A 20178-nucleotide genomic window follows, 5' to 3' on the forward strand; every position below is an offset into this window, starting at 1 on the left:
GCTGGTTGAAGCTTTCTCAAAAACTCTCGTTGAAGCTTTTTTTAAACGGTTGCAACATTTCATGTGTTTCAAAAACTGTTGATTCTTTTGTAGTCGTTAGACGAAGGTTTTTCAATTTGCGGTTGAAGCTTTTCATATGCGGGATGAAGCTTTTTTATTTACTAGATGTAGCTTTTTACGTTCATAGTTATAGCATTGGCACCCCGTTTGCAGTTGTCCCCTAGTCGCCATGGTTGTAGCACGGGGGCGCCGGTTCAAGCATTTCCGACATGTCGTCGGTTGACTGTTGCGTGTTGTCATGTTCATCTTGGATGAGGGATGGGCGTCTGAAATTAGGGATCGAGGCTCCCCGAGCGTTGGTAATCAGAGAGAAAAAGAAAGGGACATGGAGATCTATGGGGCAAGAGGGTTAAGGCGGCGACCGGTGGTGCAGGGTGGACGGAGGAGCTGCGATGCCGCCGTTGTGCGCGGGTGGTCGGAGCTACGACGACGCCATGGCATACGGCGTGGGGACCTACGCGTGAAGGAGAAAGAAGAAGGATGCGCGTTATTGATATCCAGATGATGACGATAGATCCCGTGGCCCATATATGTCCGACGCAACGGTTTAACCGGTGGACATGATAGAAACGTTTCCCCAATAAAAATAGTTCTCCAAATATCGGGTTTCTTTAGAAAAGTTGGCAGAAAAAAGGATGAAGAAAAAGGAAAACGGATGGCAGAAAGAGATGCCAAGTGTTGAAGCGTAAGGTGGTGCCGTGCGGTGCGTACACTAAGCCGATTCAACCGGATTTGAGAAAGTCTCGCGTCCGGCCCTCTCCAGAACCTTCCGGCAGGTCCTCTCTATTTATTCACACGAGCGCGCGTGCACCATCCAACGGGAAAAGAGAGGCGGTGGTCGCAGGTCGGAACTGACGGAGGCAGAGGCGAAGACGAAGACAGAGACTCGAGAGGCCTCGCAGCGGCGACGAATCAAAGGTATTTCCTCGCCTTCTTCCTCGTGTTTCGTCAGTAGCATGATGATACTAGCATGTGAAGGGCGCTGCGAATTCATTCTGTCTTCTGTTCTAGCAGTTTGATTTGGCGATAGTTTTGCACATACAGCTCATGACCCGCAGATCGTAGAGAGCCATGACACCAAATACTTGCCAGTAGAAAAACGTATGTCAGGGGTCGGAGGCTGATTGATCCTCAATTCTGTTTCGCAAATGCGCTAGATCTATATTTTTTTTTAGAAAAGGAGGACCCCGCCTCTGCATTTGGGAGATGCATGCGGCCATTTTGTTGATTATTCTTGAGGACCTTATAAAGCAGTATAATAATATGACTGAATCCGCCGTCTTAGCAACATCTGTCACTACTCCTATCCATATGATGAAGGGGTGCAAGCTGGACCAAATATCGAGACCTCTCACCTAATCCTAACATCTAAAGCCAAAGACCCTGACCGAGCCACATATCGGATCCAGGACACAAACCGGTCCGACACACTCACATGTGTCGTCGTCGCCATCTTTCACTGGTCCATCTTCAGATCAGGTTGAGGTACCAGCCTTGGCAGGTGCCTCCGTCATCGGCGCTAGATCTATATGACATAAAGCAAATTAAACCGAGAATTCCCTCAATTCGTGTTCTGTGCGTAGTGGTTTCATCTGGACTGCAATTGTACTACCTAACGCGATGAGGATAACAGATTTACTGAACCCGCGTGACTTATACGGGCACTTTGAATTGTTGGGAAGGAAACTGTTACGGGAACAGACAGCCTCTAACAGTGAACTGAATAATTGTAGCTATGTATTATGTCTCCAAGCTTTTGCACACACAACAATCTATGACCACATATGCACAAGAACACGAACGATTAATTCATGGCTGCGACAAAGAATTTATCTTCGACACTGTGAAGTGTAAACTGATGGTGGATTGCATGCTGTGAAATCGAACTATTGCAGTGATCGGAGCTTCTATGGTCAGGTTAATTAGATAATTGTATGATCTATTGGGGCTATGCGGTATACTATGTTACAAAGTCATGGCACATTTAGAAATTTAGTTAGATGCTACTTTCTCTTTGTGTTTTCTATACGAGTCCTCTGGTAGGTATTGATTCATTTGCCTGTATGTCTTGCAGATGTCGTATTCGAGGTACAGGAGTCGTTCAAGGTAAACATTCTTTATCCTCAGAAATGCTAATATTATGTTTGTGTCCATGTTCTATGATTTTTGGAGTCTAGGCAGTTCTGGCTCTAATTTTGAGGAGTACATGATATCCATGTAATGTGTTAGGAGTGTGGACTCGAGTGATGTTGAGAACCCTGGGAACAATCTCTTTGTGACTGGTTTATCATCTCGTCTAACTGATCGAGATCTGGAGAAGCATTTCTCTACAGAGGGAGAGGTAATCTTTATGGAGATATTTGCTGAGGAAAATAGTGTACGCATATGAGAAGATTGCTAACATTTCCACTTCTTTGTCTTGCTGGCTGTGCCACAGGTGATTGATGCAAGTATTGTACTTGATCCATGGACAAGGGAATCACGGGGATTTGGATTTGTTACCATGGCCAATCTTAAGGAGGCAGAACGCTGCATCAAATATCTCGACAGTTCAGTGCTGGAAGGTCGTGTCATTACTGTTGAGAAGGTATTGCCAAAAGATTGTTAACTCTGATATTTGTCCATTCTCCTTCTATATAGAGTGGAACTATTATGTACAGATTAGCCTTCCAAGCTGAATATTTGAGTGCTCTTCTTGTTTGAAGATTTTGTTGACAGCAGCAGGTTGATGCCCGCAGCTGTATGGCATCAAATTCAAAAGATACACAACCTAAGATCGAAACAATGCTACCTCAACCAAAGGGTTGTACGCCCACCGTTATTTTATTTTTCTGTATTATTTGTGTAGTTCAGATCCCCAATAATTTATCCAGTCTTGCTTTTGACATAAAACACAATTACTGATTTGGAGCCCCCTTCTCCACCACAGGCAAAGAGAAGACGAGGTCGAACCCCAACACCGGGAAGGTACCTTGGCAGCAAATCATCGCGTCGTAAGTTACTGTGACATGATTTATCTTTTGACACCTCAGTACCATGAATTATATGCTGGAAAGTGAGCATGATGACACTTCATATCACATATGATTGTTGACATTTGATTATATGGTGATACCAGGAAGGAGGTATTCCCGAAGCAGGTCACCTGTTAGGAGAGACCGTTACGGCTCACGCTACCCGCCCGAGCTAGAACGTTCTTATTCTCCTTATCGCAGAGGACGATCATACTCTCGTCATGACAGGCATAGATCATACTCCCCCTATGGAAGGAGGCCATCCTACTCCCCCTATGAAAGGAGGCCATCCTACTCTCCCTATGGCAGAAGGAGATCATACTCTCCTTCCGACAGGTCGGAGTCTCCCTACCACAGGCGTAGATCCTACTCACCCTACGACAGGCGTCACTCACCCCGCTATGGTCATCGCCACCGTTCAAGATCCCCATACAGTTACAGAAGGCGGAGGTCATGCTCCCATGACCGTTATGTTTCAGCATACTACAGCAGGCGCTATTCTCCAAGGAACAGAAGACGGAGTTACTCTCGCAGCGTATCACCACGCAGGAGCTACTCCCGTAGCTGCTCCCTGGCGTCAGAAGAATCAAGGAGCTGTTCTCCGCAGAAAGGATATGCTGAAAGCAAGGCATCGCGCAGCAGGTCACCTGCGATTGCGAAGAGGCGTTCTAGAGAAAGCTATGCGCACAGCCGCAGTTCATGCTCGAGGTCCGTCTCCAGGGAGCGCTCAACCTCATCAAGCACCTGATGGTTTACAAAGTGCCTTGATGACTTTGGATGTTTGTAAACAATGTGGATGGTATGATCGTGTACCTAGTGAAGCAGCTGTATTTCGTCATCGTTAACATCTTAAATTGCAGTCTGCTTCCATACTATAGGAGAAAAATGCAGAAAATTTCCTACAGATTGCCTATTCCACAAGGATTTTATAGCATACTTCTACAACGGAAAAAACGCAGAAATTTTCATAAATATTGGCGAGGTCATTTCTTTGTTTCAGATGACCCAGTGCGGATTTTTCTATAGGAATTCGATACTGCAATTTTCCTTTGTTTATAAGATCTCTAACTCAAACCTCATTTTATTATTCTTTGACAAGTTGAATACACTTTCACTGTATTTACCCTCTCCTCAATCCTCTAAAGTTGCTTCCTGTGCAAAAGCATATCTTTCTCTACCTTCTCCTCTGTCCTCTCTTAAATTCCTTCCTGGCAAAACCTTACATATCAGAATCTCTGTGTTCTGTAGACTTTCACGATAAGTATTTTGAAATCATGTAAAATTTCACAGCAAGTGACATCTCAATGCAAAAAAGAAAAGGTCACCACTCGATAGTACCAGATAACTTCACACGCCTATAACAACCAGTTCACCATACAGAGCCACAGATTAAGAGAAGCCGGATAATTGCGACCAGAAAAACTGAGGCCAAGCCACAGCAAAATATCAAGATAGTCATAACATTGCGCAGAGAGGTTTACAGATGGTACAACAACTAAAGGAATACTGTTCGTAGAACAACAATACAGTGGGCAAAGGTTCAAGAACAGAAAAATGCCATTACAACTGGGCACATTATTAGAAAATGTGTGTCCGAGCCTTGTCAAAATGGGTGTAGTACACAGAGATATCCATGTTGGCCAGATGAGCAGCTTACCCAGGAATGTTGCCCCTCAAATACGAAGACAATTCAGAGGGGGTCGCTTTTAGTCGAGCTTTCAGTTCCATAATGGCACTGTGGGATGGAATGTCCCTATGTGCCGTATTGTGGGTTTTGCTGGCATCAAACATGTATGTACAGTCAAACTGATGGTCTTTTTAGCTTCCGACTGACGGATAGAGGGGAATTACTGACATGGGACAATCTGTCCTTGCCCCAGCTAGAGAGTAGTACGCCAGAACCTGTGCCTGACCCTCTGGGCAAGGCTCACTTTGATTTGGCGCAATAAACTCAATGTTCCAGAAGGGGCGTACCATTGCCATGAGATCGGTGCCAGTAGAAGATGCCTTGTATCCCTGCACCCATAGATATCTGAGTGACTTCAGCTGTAAGGCCGCAACTGCCAATGTACGTTCACTAAAGCAGCAACTCCTTAGCTCCAATTTCTGCAAGCTTGGGCATCCTCGTGCGAATGCCAGCAGCCCATCATCAGATCCCCCGACATTACCAAGCAACATGTAGCGGACGGTCTTGCTAAATTCACCAACATAGTTAAGGCCAATATCTGATAGAGCTCCAGGTCTCACATAAAATGCAAACCTCCGGAGTTTGGTGCAACCTCTCAGCAAAGCCCGAACCCCGTTGTCAAGTGGCAGGTCAGCTATATGCACCTCTCTATCAAGCAGGACAAGTCGGAAATCGTTCAGGTTTTTGCTGAACGTACCAATGGCCTCAAGAGCTACATTTGTAATGTCAGACACATGTACTGCCCAGTACTCCAAATCAGGACAGCCTTGAGCTACAGCCATCAATCCTACTTGTGTCACTCTACCTTGTTCGTCCTCGAGACCTCCTTGATCATCGTCTCCTCTCTCGACTCTGAGTCGATGTAATTTCTTGCAGGTCTGTGCAACAACTTCTAACCCTCGATCTCCTATCACATCCCTCACCTGTTGGAAGACAAAAAATTATCAACAAAACGCGTTTGAGATAGCATATCCACTACCCGACCTCCAGGAAGGAAATATGGCGAAAACATTTAAAATAATTTGCCAGGACATACCTCCAGAACTTCTAGATTTGGGCAGCGCTGGACTAATTGACAGTGATCCTCTGTAGTAAGGAATGTAAACTGAAGGTCTAACTTCTTGAGTGTGGCGCCATATGGAAATAATATCTGCATCTCATTTGTTCCCATGTAGAGCAAACTCAAGCGCTGTACCGAAGGAGGGAAATAGTAGTTAGCATAATTGCCACCTTGATCTTGATCATCGAAGGAACCACCAGCAAAGTCTTGTAGTGTTTCTGCTGTGCGGAACAAGTCGACCAGGTCAGACATGAAACAGTCGCTAATCTTGAGTGTTTTCAGCCTTCGGCAATTTCGCACAAGGAGGAGAAGATGTGCAGGGGATGCCCTGAGATCTGTCAGAAAGAAATTCAGCGTCTCAAGGACAGTATTGCTGGTAGCAAGCTCGCGGAGCCATTCATCATTTTCTTTCTCAGCAACGGAGCTTTCTTCAAGAAACAACGTTTCCAGTTTCCTGCACATGACAAGAAATATGATTAATTAAACCAGTAACCTATGAATGTATGCTCTTGCAGTCTAATTAAACTTCTACAACAGCATTTCAATAATCTGCTTTCCAAAACTATCTCTGCCAAGTATCATAGTTCTCTAAGAAAGTATAAGCAATTAAGCAAAGTCCCAAATTCAGCAAGGCAGTTAAAGTCCAGATTTCCTAATTCCTGCTCCAAAGCTAGAATTATTCCCAAATTACAAAGAGTGCCACGATGTTTTACATCATGAAAAGGTGAGACGCTACACTTACTTTTCCCCTTCCCAAATGAACAAAAGAACACCTTATATATACTCGCTTTACAAACATCCCATCCACCAACCATTTCCAAATAGAACAAAACACAATTTCAGAAGAGAAAAACTAACTAGGATAACTGAAACTAGAAATTAATTCGTAGGACAAGAAAGAGGTGCTGCAATAATTAATAATAAACGAGCTAATGCATCCATGCATATCATTTGTGAACCGGAACAAGGAGGGGAGAAATTACTTGCAGCGGCGGGCGACGAGAGCAAGGGAAGGCGTAGAGAAGCCGGAGCAGCGGTCAAGCTTGAGGGATACGAGCATGTGGGCCTTGGCGCGCACGAGCACTGCGAGGTCGTCGTTGGAGACAATCATCCGGCGGAGATGCAGCACCTTGAGGAACTGGAAGGAGGCGGAGAGCTCGCGGATCCAGGGCGAGGCGTAGCCGCCCCAGTCCTCGGGGATGAGGTTGAACATGGCGGCGCGGGGCTTGGCCTTGAGCTTGAGCGACTCGAGGCAGGGGAAGCGGCGGAAGAGGCGGTCGGGGGTGGTGGAGTAGGCCATGGCGATGGTGACGTGCTTGCGGCTGAGCGCGTCGACCTTGCACCAGTGGCGGCAGACGAGCGAGATGGCGTCGCGGTCCCAGGGGTCCTCCACGCACCCCATGACGAGCCCCAGCGCCACGTCCGGGATCCCGAAGCTCATGGTCCTCCCCAGGTGCCGCTCGTCGCCGCTCATCGCCGGGAGCAGGACCCCGATCTGCCTGCGCTGCGCCCGCCGCGGATTTCAACGGGGGTTGGGATGAGGTTGAGGGGAGGGCGTCCGTGCGCGTGCGTCCGGGTGTAGAGTGGGAAGGGAAAAGGGAAAGGAGGGGGGGGGGGGGGATGGGATGGGAATTGGGAAATTTTTAGGGGTTCTTCCGACGCAAAAGCCTTTTTATGCGGGCGTTGTGCGGCTGCGCGATGGGGGCGGCCTTCGCCCCCTCCTCCTCTTGCCGTCGCGGTGCTGCCACCTGGGACCCCCCCGGGTAGATATTTTTTTCTCTCTCTGCCAATCTTATCTCTCCGCAGCGGTTGGTCGGGTTTTTCCCTTCGCCCTGGTATATAGGTCTAGGGCTTTTACGGTTACTAGTGTCTGCGCGGGGCAGATCCAGCGGCGGAACGCTAGATTTGGTAAATCTACAAACACGGCAAATATCTATGCATGGCATGCACCTACACTGCTGCAGTGATGCTACTATTCGGCTGTTCCGTTGGGTCCGTACAGTGGTGTGACTCAGGTTCCTTTTTTTTCCCGGCTGATACGAATGAAGGAGAAAGGGACAATACATACACAACAGCTACAAAAAACACAAGTGGATTTTCGCATGAGCTATTGCTATTACCCTTGTGTGTTTTCTTTCCATGTTTAATTGTTATTAATGAGCACAAAGTGTATGTCAATAATATATATTTTTGTAGGTAAGTTCTTTGTGTCACTCAAAATATAATGTCCTTACAATCAGCATCGGCTAGCTTAAAATCAGATCATAGTTCTACCTATTGTTAATTTAATTTTATCGTACGATTTACATTGGTAATACAAGAATCACAAAGACTCAGTAGTACCAGGGGAATACCCACGCAGCCCCCGCGTCGTTCCCGCTTAGGGCGACTCGAGCGGCTCCCAAAACCTAGCCATCAGGGACGCGCATTCCTTCCTCCTCTTCCTCCGTCGTCGTTAGGGGACGTCGTTAGGCTAAACCCGGGGGCCGACGCCCGACGGCGATGGCGGAGGATTTCCTCTCTCACGCATCTCATGGGATGGTGCGGGCCCTCTAGGCGTGCGGTGGTGCGGTCGATCCTGCTTTTGCAGTGCCGAGGAGATGCATGCGGCACGCGGCGATGTGGTGGTCAGCTCTGTCTCAGAAGGCATGGCGGACGCCCCGTGTCGGTGTCAAAATCGAATGATCTCGAATAGGGAGTTCGAACTATGGATCTTGGATCGATAGGTAACAAGAGACGAAGGAGATGATGTTTTACCCAGGTTCGGGCCCTCTTGATGGAGGTAAAACCCTACGTCATGCTCTTGTTGTATTGATGAAGTACAAAGTTGATCTATTTCGAGATCAGATGTTGTGGTCTAAACCCTAATCGTAATGAGCGTAAGTCCCCTATGAACTACACCCCCCTGGTTTATATAGATACGAGGGGTGCTAGGGTTTACACAACGACGGATACATTAAGGAAAGGAATATGCAGATTAGTATGTTGCCTTGGATTGCACGTCAAGTCTTCAGAAGAGTCCACCTTGATCTTAATGTCTTTAACGACGGTCGATCAGCCCAAGAGTCCGGCCCATAAGAACAGATAAGTGGCCTGAGGACCCTTAATCCCGGACTCCCTCAGTAGCCCTAAAACTAGCCTCCAATGACGCAGTCTAGGCTCGCCATCTTCATGCTTCTGTAGTCTTTGGCTTGCGGGGCGAGTTCCACCTTACGTTCGGCTGATCTTATTCCGTATTGTTCTTCATGTGCAATTGATGAAACGTCGTTGGGCCCACAAAATGAATTGTTTTTCCCCGTAGGGGCAACCACCACCTCGGCTCCCGTGCGCCAATGAGAAAAGGTGGTTCCTTCCCCCAAAAGGAGAAGATACTTATCATATAACCTACGTGTGCCCCCACCAATGCTCCCCATCCCCTCCAATATGTCGAGAAGAACACCAGAGAAACGAAGACATGGCGAGTGCTCCAGGCTCATCCTCGCGCCCTCATGGCTCTCTTCATGGGGATTGGGCAAGTTTCTCAGTCTCGCGCCTTCGTCTTCGCAAGCTTGAGGTGCAAGGGTATTTTCCTGACTCAGATCTGGCACCCTCCCGCCCCGGTCTAACCTCTGCCAATGGCGAGGCTTTTGTACAGAAATTCCCTACGCCCAACACGATGGAGAGAGTATGCTTCGTCCCGTTCCTCTTACGAGGCCTAGGCTTACCTATTCACCCCTTTCTACGGGGTTTGTTGGAGTACTACGGGATCCAACTTCATCACCTTACCCCCGGATCCATTCTTCGCATCTCGGGATTCGTCGCTCTCTGCGAGATGTTCCTCGGTTGCGAGGCTCACTTTGATTTGTGGAGGAAATTTTTTTGCATTGTCCCCCGAATTGAGGAAGGGACTATTTGTGAAGTCGCCGGAGCCGAAGTATGGAATATATCAGGAGCTAGGTATCCGGATGGCATATAGCGGGAGCTGGGTATTCGGTAGGGACCCCGAGGGCAACTTCCGAAGAGTGAACTTCAGAATGGTTCTATATCGAAGACGCCCCCCTATTCGACCTCGTCCAAAGAGGTTTGTATGAATTCTCATCCGCTCCCCTTAATAAGCGGTTCAACTGGCACCCGATAAATCCTTATCAAGAAGACAATTCGGAGGTGAAACAGTTGGTTGCCAACGTAAAACTGTTGACACATTTCTAGCTCACCATGATTCATGTGATGGTTGTGACCATAAATCGATGTGTTCCACCTCTTCAACGAAGATCCCATCCCGTGTGGCGATACAATAGTTCAAGCGATGCCACTTGATACAAGCGGGAGGGTCCAGCTAGTCCATCAGCACTGGTTGCCGTATTAGTCGACCTCTATAAAGGAGAGAAGGGGGATTTTATGAGCTGGAACACCAAAGAAGGTTATTCCAATCATAACCCTATTGAATGGGTTAGTATAGCTCAATTCCCCCTAATTTGGATTTTTATATACATCAATCTTTGACTCATTGAATCCCTAGAACTTTTCCCAAACAGGAATGGAGGTGTGTGGTAGAGAAAATCAGCTAACCTCGTCCTCACACAGAAGACTATGCCAAGGACGACAATCCCAGATTCCATGACGATCCAGATAGGTGAGTTATTTTTTAGGATGGTTTATTTTTTCAAATAAGCGTTAACGGCTCTGAGGTTACCCTCATAGCCGATTATCCTAGGATACCTCCTTCCTCGACAAAGGGAGAGAAGAAAACTTCTTCCTAAAAAAGGACATCCGTCTGCTACAGCAACAACCCTTGCAACAACCAGCCATCGCTCCACACGCCGGACACCTATTAACATAGAGTCTACCGATCCCGTGCCGAATAGTGGAAAGTCCTCTAAGCATGGAGCATCCACAAGGCCTACTTCGATTGCTCCTCCTGCCAAGAGGTAACAAATTCATTGCAAGCATTACTTTTTTTGAACAGCAACAAGTATTCACGCCTGGCGCCATACTTTATAGGAACCGAACACAACCACCCTTACCAATAGCAAGGGATAATGCGGAGGTCCCTGCTGTAGATCATCCTCCCTAGGATCACGACGAGGTTTCAGTTAACAACTCCGAAGTTGAGAGCGTAATGAACTACCATCATCGAAAAGAATCACCGCACCATCCTGAATTTTCCAAACACGAGTTTAATGCCTTGAGTTCGGTAGCTAAACACCTCGGAGCCGTCCGAGCAGGACTCGAGGGAGTCGCGAGTCGTATGTCAACAAGCCTTAAGGTATGTATTCAATTTTTTTTCCATTGTGTATAATTCCCCAGCACTAGCCCCCGACCCTCGACTAGGCAGCATGGCCGGTCTGAGGGCCTAACCACAATTGTCGACATGCTTTTTAGGAAAAAGGAGTTGTACCACGAGATTGCAACGTGTCGAACACAACTCGAGGCTGCGAAGGCTGAACTAGAACAAGTGAAGAGTTTCACAAGATAAGCACATGGTGAGACTTTTATTTTTAACTCATATCCATAGTTGCCCTATTGTATTTCTTAAACAAAAGTGTATTTTGTAGCAATTGAATCTATAGTTCAAGTGCAAAAAGATCTGGAAGCGACGAGAGAATCACAAAGATACGCCGGATCTCAGAATAAGGCTAGTTGTAAATCGTTACTCCAAAGCGTCGATGAAAATAAAAAACTCAAGGCAGAAAAACAAGAACATATCACCCAAATTGAGAGTTTAAAGACTCAGTTGGCACATGCCACCGAAGAGAACAAGAGAGTGAAGGGTGGAATGTTCGGTAAGTAATATGTTGAACTCGTAAATATACATATGTGTGTGTGTGTGTGAGTGTGAGTGTGTATGTGTGTGTGTGTGTGTTCTGAAATTGACACATATTCCACTCCTCTTTATAACACTCCTCACTGGGCGGCCCAAGGAAGAAGCCAGTTCATTTAATGGTGACCTTCTAAAGGAATTGTCCATAGTTTATGAACAAGGGTGCAAGGAGATGAAGAGCATGTTGAAGGTATTATGGCCGGTTGAGAAGCCTCTGATACTTGTGATCTGTGTTGGGTTTTCCGTGAAGAGGAACGGGTTATCGCAACACAAAGTGGTTAAATATTTCCCTCAGTTATGAAACCAAGGTTTATCGAACCAATAGGGATATCAACCATAACCGTCTTCAACGGCTGCAAACAAAAGAACAAACAACTTGCACCAAACGCGAGCGAGAGTGTTGTCAATCCTCTTGTTTTGTTATTTGTAAACAAGTGAGGTGTGTAGATAATTGTAGATAGTAAGATAAAATAAAAACAAGTAAATAACAACAAGGTAATGAAGGTTTTATCAATATGTTGTGAATAGACCTGGGGGCCATAGCTTCCCTAATAGCATCTCTCATGGAAAAATAGCATACGGTGGGTAAACAAATTACTATTGGGCAATTGACAGAAAAATGGATAGTTATGTGATATTCACGGCAATGATCATGTGTATATAGGCATCACGTCCATAATTAAATAGGCTGACTCGTGCCTGCACCTATTACTATTACTTGACTTCAAGAGCGCTTCTGTGCTTGCCTCTCTATGTATTAAGTTTATGACAAACGAAGTAATGCATGGAGTAAGATGACATGGTGTAGACAAAGTAAATCAAGCAATATGAATAAACCCCATCATTTTATCCTTAGTAGCAAAAACACAAAGACGCATCATGTCCCCTTCTGTCACTGGGATATAGAAATTTGCCAGGTTGAACCTATCACAACGCACCTCTCTCGCCGAAGAAATATCGATCTAGTTGGCCAAACTATTTCAATAGATCAGAGAGAATTATGAAGATATCATAATCATGCACATAAGAATCATATAAGTATTCAACGGTGACCCAAATATTTATCATGAATAACCTAAACATAAACCCACAATTCATCGGATCCCAATTGTAACAGCCCCAGTGCAATCCTTTCCTTTTCTGTATCTTTCCTTGTATGGCATCCTTGCTATGCTGGTATGTTGAGTTGAATAACAGTTGTCTTGTCTCCATCTCTGTTGCATCATGGCATCATGCATCACATCATTTCATCTTGTTGTTTTGTGTTGCACCTTTGGTGATTGGAAGTGTGAGTGTTATGTGAGTGTGGCATGTGATTGTTGTGTGTTGGGGTCCAAATTTTTTTTATCTTATCAAAACCCCTTGTTGCATCAAAGCTCACAAAATCCCTTCTTTCCAATTTATTTAGTGGTAGATTTAAAAGTTTCTGTTTTGGTTCCAATAAAATGTTGCTCCCCTCTTAAAAATCATCTTACTAATTGTGGAGTGCCTCCTCCTGTGTTTTGTCATTTTATCTTTTGGGTTTAAACCAAAACAAACACCTATTTTAAATCAAAGGAATTTAATTTTGCCTTTCTAAAAATGCCCATTTTATTTCTATAATTTGGTGCAAGATTTAGAAGCCCGATTATATATTTTTTTCTTCAAAACCCATCCCATTTAGCCTCTGTGATTTATCAAAGCTTGTGTTATTTTCTAATAGAAAAACCGTTTTAAATGAGAGAGAGAGAGTGAGCCAGGCCCAGGTGCTGTTGAAACCAGCCCATAGCCCAACTGGACGATCCTTTCATCCTCCGTGTCGTTGTCATCCTATACGAATGCCATAGCCACCACCGACCAACTTTGCCATCGATCAGATGGTTCCTGGCACGTGGATCAAGCTATATAGCAGCCCCCAACCTCTCTAACCCTAGCTAGCACCATTCCCCTCCTCCTCTCCCACCTAGCACCGTCGGGGCAGCCCACCAGAACCACCACCGCACCATGGACGGCTCCTGCAGGAGCTCGTCGCCGTGATAGCCGACATCCCCTTCTTCCCCCGCTCCACCAGGAGCTCGCGGAGGACCGTGGGGTTCCATTCCCAGTCGACGGCACCGCCGTCCCCGACGAACACCGCTTCATCAACGTCGGCGGCTTCTACAGGAAGCAGATCAACGTCGTCCTCCCTCCTCTCCATCGACGGGAACACCTCTCCTCTGCGCCTGGGGTGAGCGTCGCCTCTTCTCTCCCCTACCCTCTCGGCATCCCATCGCCCTGTGCTAGCCCTAGCCGTAGCACCGCCGGAGTTGCACCGGTGAGTGCAGCTACAGCTGCTCGCATGTAGAGCTGCATGCATGCATGCATGCATGGCCAAGTAGACGCCTTGCGCCGCATCGCTAGCAGTAGAACCCCTGCGTAGCGCCCCGTGCAGCAGATGTGTGCGTTGCACCGGCGAGATCACCGCCAGCGCCTCTCTGCTAAGCAAAGAAGGTAGCCTTTTTATTTACATCAACTAGCGTGGGTCCCCTCTATGGGAAGATCCACCACCCTAGCTTGACTTGTCGAGCACTGCGCATGAGATCGTGAGGTCTCGGGTTCGATTCCCTCGCGTGCACCCCTTTTATTTATGGATTTTCTGCTATTGCTCTTGTCAGTAGAGGTTGTACATGGGGTTTAGCTCCCCTGTTAGTTCAGCTACCTCAGCATAGCCCACCTGTCATGCACTTGGGGCTCCCTGGTGTTTATGACTAGTGGGACCCCCTTGTTAAATTATGTTATGTGTGTTTATTTTAATTGCTTATGGGTATTTCCATATTTGGAATATCCCAGTAGTCGAATATGCCAAATCTGGCATACGCCAAATCTGGCAATGGTTTGACATATAAGTGTTGTAGGAATTAGAGTAGATTTTCTTTTTTGTTTTGTAGTATTTTTATGCATGCAAGTATGTGAGTGTGATATATGGATTTGGGGTAGATAATCCCAAGGAATCCAATGGTGGCACTATATTTTACTTTTGAGCAAGTTTGAAAAAAATGACATTTTGTGATGAGGAGGCATTTTTTCATTTGTGTAGGTTCAATTCTATGCATGCTTTGGAGTTTGTGCCATCATGAAAGTTCTAGCTTTTTATGAAGACTGGGGTCTGGTATTTTTGTTTGGCATGATACTACAGTAGATAAGTGGATCCCTTGATGTTTTCAAGTGAACAAAATATTGTTGTTTGCATAGCTAGAAATAATTCGAAGTGTTGGGACCGTTGTTTTCTTTCCGTGTTGTGAGCATGGTTCCCATGGATGTGTTGATCTTTGGTGGTTGCACCAATGGCATGAATTGTAGTGGTTGAACCCCTCTACTACTTGGTGCCACAAGATTGTTCATATGACTTGCATCATAGTTTTTTTCCTTGTCAAAAGTTGCTATTCTGTTGAAAATGCCAGTAAGTGAAAGTCTGTAATTTTCACCAAGTCTGAGATTCTGCTAGTATTTTCATGCCGTGTTGATTTGATGCTTGTAAGTTTTTTGTGGGGTTTTAGCACAAGCAATGAACTAATGATTGTTTGCATTTGTGTTCCTCTACAACTCTGTTAAATTTCATGCCTTAAGGTGGGCTATGGCTACCTTAATCCGTGTGAGTAAAGTGGTAAGGTGCTGAGTGGACATATTGTGTGTTATTTTGTTTTGGCCTTTGTGTGAGTTGTGCTTGATGGAATTGCATGATCTTTAGCTCTATTCCACCTGGAATTTTGCGCTTACTCCAGTGGAAACCATGGAATTCTAAGTGGATGCCCATAGTATCTGGTTTATTGTTGTTTTGTCTCACTAGGCTTCGTACCTTGTTTTGTAGTTTCCGGTAGTTCCGTAACTCGGTTCACGATGTTCTTTATATGTTTTTGCACCGTTTTCTTGTGATGATTCCATTCCTGCCATGATCATGCATCTATAAATAAGTTAAGTTGAGGTTCTTTCCAGAATAGTAATAACTCAAGTAATGCATGAAAGATGACTAGTATAGAAAATGCCATGCTTCCTTTCATGCCACACATGCATTATATTGCTTGTAGCATGTCACTTGCTGGTGTTTATTGGTTGTTTATTTCTGTTGGGTAGCATCACGTGCTGAGAACGAGTTCAAGGATGCTATTGAGTATGTTCAGGAGGATCAAGAGGGTTGTGGGCTGCACGCAGGCGGGCCTGGGTACCCCTTGTCTCAGAGCCCTGACAGTGCCACAAAGTTTTCCCATTCTACACTACCGAATTTTCTAGTGATGGATCCTTTTCCAAACCCTAATCTCTCGGTACCACCAAGTTTCTTATTGGTGCCACCCGAAGCATGTGACCAACTTTCTGTTGAGCAGTTTTTAGGAATCGGAATTTTCGAGTTTGAATTCGATCCCACCGAGGTTTGGAAACTGCCCTAGGTCATCGTATCGGTAACCCTTGACATTTATATATTGGTCTCACTGAGAATTCAAAAGTTTCCACATTTAGTGCAACACGGTACCACCGAGATTCATTTCAACACCACCGAGTTGGCAGTAATGTTGTAGCTGTCGAATTTCATGGGATGCCTATATATACCTCTCCACCTCCTCTCATTCGCAGAGCAAGCACTCAGAACACGCACACACTTGCCAGAACCATTCTTCTGAGAGAGAGCCACCTCCTCATGTGTTGGGATCAAGATATTCCAATCCAACCATTTGAAACTTGATATCTAGCCTCCCCAAGTTGGTTTACACAAAATCAATCACTGCTACCCATGCCAAATCCGCGAGAGAGTGATTGAGTGTTGAGTAGACTATCTTTTGAAGCACAAGAGCAAGGGTATCATCATTCTACCGCGTCTATTACCTTTTGGAGGGGGTGCCTCCTAGATTGGTTAAGTATCGCTTGGGAGCCTCCTACTTCGTGTTGTGGAGTTGAACCAAGAAGTTTGTACGGGCAAGGAGATCTCCTACTTCATGAAGATGTAGCGTGAGTAAGGCTAGTCCTGTGTGGACGTAAGCCGTGGTGTAATAGACACGGGCGCTTCTTTGTGGACCCCTTGTGGGTGGAGCCCTCTATGGACTCCCACAGTCGTTACCTGATGACCCACAAGTATAGGGGATCAATCATAGTCCTTTCGATAAGTAAGAGTGTCGAACCCAACGAGGAGCAGAAGGATCTGACAAGTCGTTTTCAGCAAGGAAATATCTGCAAGCACTGAAATTATTGGTAACAAGTGATTGTGTGGTGAGATGATTCGTAGCAAGCAACAAGTAACAAAAGTAGAAATGGTGCAGGAGAGTGGCCCAATCCCTTTTGTAGCAAGGGACAAGCCTGGACAAAGTCTTATAGGAGGAAAAACGCCCCCGAGGACACACGGGAATTTCTGTCATGTTAGTTTCCATCATGTTCCTATGATTCATGTTCGTTACTTTGATAATTTGATATGTGGGTGGACCGGCGCTTGGGTACTGCCCTTACTTGGACAAGAATCCCACTTATGATTAACCCCTCTTGCAAGCATCTACAACTACGAAAGAAGAATTAAGACAAAGTCTACCATAGCATTAAACTAGTGGATCCAAATCAGCCCCTTACGAAGCAACGCATAAACTAGGGTTTAAGCTTCTGTCACTCTTGTTTGGGGAACGTCGCATGGGAAACAAAAATTTTCCTACGCGCACGAAGACCTATCATGGTGATGTCCATCTACGAGAGGGGATGAGTGATCTACGTACCCTTGTAGATCGTACAGCAGAAGCGTTAGAGAACGTGGTTGATGTAGTGGAACGTCCTCACGTCCCTCGATCCGCCCCGCGAACAATCCCGTGATCAGTCCCACGATCTAGTACCGAACGGACGGCACCTTCGCGTTCAGCACACGTACAGCTCGACGATGATCTCGGCCTTCTTCATCCAGCAAGAGAGACGGAGAGGTAGAAGAGTTCTCCGGCAGCGTGACGGCGCTCCGGAGGTTGGTGATGATCTTGTCTCAGCAGGGCTCTGCCCGAGCTCCGCAGAAACGCGATCTAGAGGAAAAACTATGGAGATATGTGGTCGGGCAACCGTGAGAAAGTCGTCTCAAATCTGCCCTAAAAGCTCCATATATATAGGAGGAGGGAGGGGGACCTTGCCTTGGGGTCCAAGGGACCCTCAAGGGGTCGGCCGAGCCAAGGGGGGGAGGACTCCCCCCCCAAACCGAGTTGGACTTGGTTTGGTGGGAGGAGTCCCCCTCCCTTCCCACTTCCTCCCTCTTTTTTTTCTTTTCCTTTGATTTCCTTCTCTTGGCGCATAGGCCCCTTTGGGGCTGTCCCACCAGCCTACTAAGGGCTGGTGTGTCTCCCCAAAGCCTATGGGCTTCCCCGGGGTGGGTTGCCCCCCCGGTGAACTCCCGGAACCCATTCGTCATTCCCGGTACATTCCCGGTAACTCCGAAAACCTTCCGATAATCAAATGAGGTCATCCTATATATCAATCTTCGTTTCCGGACCATTCCGGAAACCCTCGTGACGTCCGTGATCTCATCCGGGACTCCGAACAACATTCGGTAACCAACCATATAACTCAAATACGCATAAAACAATGTCGAACCTTAAGTGTGCAGACCCTGCGGGTTCGAGAACTATGTAGACATGACCCGAGAGACTCCTCGGCCAATATCCAATAGCGGGACCTGGATGCCCATATTGGATCCTACATATTCTACGAAGATCTTATCGTTTGAACCTCAGTGCCAAGGATTCGTATAATCCCGTATGTCATTCCCTTTGTCCTTCGGTATGTTACTTGCCCGAGATTCGATCGTCAGTATCCGCATACCTATTTCAATCTCGTTTACCGGCAAGTCTCTTTACTCGTTCCGTAATACAAGATCCCGCAACATACACTAAGTTACATTGCTTGCAAGGCTTGTGTGTGATGTTGTATTACCGAGTGGGCCCCGAGATACCTCTCCGTCACACGGAGTGACAAATCCCAGTCTTGATCCATACTAACTCAACTAACACCTTCCGAGATACTTGTAGAGCATCTTTATAGTCACCCAGTTACGTTGCGACGTTTGATACACACAAAGCATTCCTCCGGTGTCAGTGAGTTATATGATCTCATGGTCATAGGAATAAATACTTGACACGCAGAAAACAGTAGCAACAAAATGACACGATCAACATGCTACGTCTATTAGTTTGGGTCTAGTCCATCACGTGATTCTCCCAATGACGTGATCCAGTTATCAAGCAACAACACCTTGTTCATAATCAGAAGACACTGACTATCATCGATCAACTGGCTAGCCAACTAGAGGCATGCTAGGGACGGTGTTTTGTCTATGTATCCACACATGTAAATGAGTCTTCATTCAATACAATTATAGCATGGATAATAAACTATTATCTTGATACAGGAATTATAATAATAACTATACATTTATTATTGCCTCTAGGGCATAATTCCAACAGTCTCCCACTTGCACTAGAGTCAATAATCTAGCCCTCACATCACCATGTGAATTACATTGTAATAAATCTAACACCCATACAGTTCTGGTGTCGATCATGTTTTGGCCGTGGAAGAGGTTTAGTCAGCGGGTCTGCTACATTCAGATCCGTGTGCACTTTGCATATATTTACGTCCTCCTCCTCGACGTAGTCGCGGATGAGGTTGAAGCGTCGTTTGATGTGTCTGGTCTTCTTGTGAAACCTTGGTTCCTTTGCTAAGGCAATGGCACCAGTGTTGTCACAGAACAAGGTTATCGGATCCAGTGCACTTGGCACCACTCCAAGATCCGTCATGAACTGCTTCATCCAGACACCCTCCTTAGCCGCCTCCGAGGCAGCCATGTACTCCGCTTCACATGTAGAATCTGCTACGACGCTTTGCTTGGAACTGCACTAGCTTACTGCACCCCCATTAAGAATAAATACGTATCCGGTTTGCGACTTAGAGTCGTCCGGATCTGTGTCAAAGCTTGCATCGACGTAACCTTTTACGACGAGCTCATCGTCACCTCATACACGAGAAACATCTCCTTAGTCCTTTTTAGGTACTTCAGGATATCCTTGACCGCTGTCCAGTGATCCACTCCTTGATTACTCTGGAACCTACCTGCCATACTTATGGCCAGGCTAACATCCGGTCTAGTGCACAGCATCGCATACATGATAGAACCTATGGCTGAAGCATAGGGGACGGAGCGCATATGCTCTCTATCTTCATCAGTTGCTGGGCACTGAGTCTTACTCAATCTCGTACCTTGTAAAACTGGCAAGAACCCTTTCTTGGACTGTTCCATTTTGAACCTCTTCAAAACTTTATCAAGGTATGTACTTTGTGAAAGTCCTATCAAGCGTTTCGATCTATCCCTATAGATCTTAATGCCTAGAATGTAAGCAGCTTCTCCTAGGTCCTTCATAGAGAAACTTTTATTCAAGTAACCTTTTATGCTCTCCAAAAGCTCTACGTTGTTTCCAATCAGTAATATGTCATCCACATATAATATTAGAAACGCCACAGAGCTCCCACTCACTTTCTTGTAAATACAAGATTCTCCAACCACTTGTATAAAACCAAATGCTTTGATCACCTCATC

The 20178-nt window shown here is 46.0% G+C and overlaps 3 protein-coding genes across 3 annotated transcripts; 2 read left to right on the forward strand and 1 right to left on the reverse strand.

Moving 5' to 3' along the window:
- The first annotated feature begins 452 nt into the window (after positions 1-452).
- Positions 453-2829, forward strand: LOC123450642 (serine/arginine-rich splicing factor SR45a-like). The gene is made up of 6 exons (XM_045127792.1): positions 453-520; positions 915-978; positions 2135-2166; positions 2290-2401; positions 2498-2647; positions 2766-2829. The coding sequence occupies exons 1-6, from the start codon at positions 453-455 to the stop codon at positions 2787-2789; spliced, it is 450 nt and encodes a 149-aa protein (XP_044983727.1). The 3' UTR covers positions 2790-2829.
- A 124-nt stretch (positions 2830-2953) lies between these two features.
- Positions 2954-4046, forward strand: LOC123450643 (serine/arginine-rich splicing factor SR45a-like; the record flags this gene model as incomplete). Its single annotated transcript, XM_045127793.1, has 2 exons — positions 2954-3053; positions 3179-4046. Coding segments are annotated over 2 exons (744 nt in total), but the record flags the coding sequence as incomplete, so codon positions are not given.
- Positions 4047-4481: 435 nt separating this feature from the next.
- On the reverse strand, positions 4482-7460 carry LOC123449070 (coronatine-insensitive protein homolog 2). Its single transcript, XM_045126154.1, has 3 exons — positions 6805-7460; positions 5798-6275; positions 4482-5684 (listed from the first exon to the last, which is right to left on the reverse strand). The coding sequence occupies exons 1-3, from the start codon at positions 7293-7295 to the stop codon at positions 4893-4895; spliced, it is 1761 nt and encodes a 586-aa protein (XP_044982089.1). The 5' UTR covers positions 7296-7460; the 3' UTR covers positions 4482-4892.
- Between the last annotated feature and the right edge of the window lie 12718 nt (positions 7461-20178).

The sequence above is a fragment of the Hordeum vulgare genome, chromosome 4H, assembly GCF_904849725.1.
Source record: "Hordeum vulgare subsp. vulgare chromosome 4H, MorexV3_pseudomolecules_assembly, whole genome shotgun sequence".
Lineage (NCBI taxonomy): Eukaryota > Viridiplantae > Streptophyta > Magnoliopsida > Poales > Poaceae > Hordeum > Hordeum vulgare.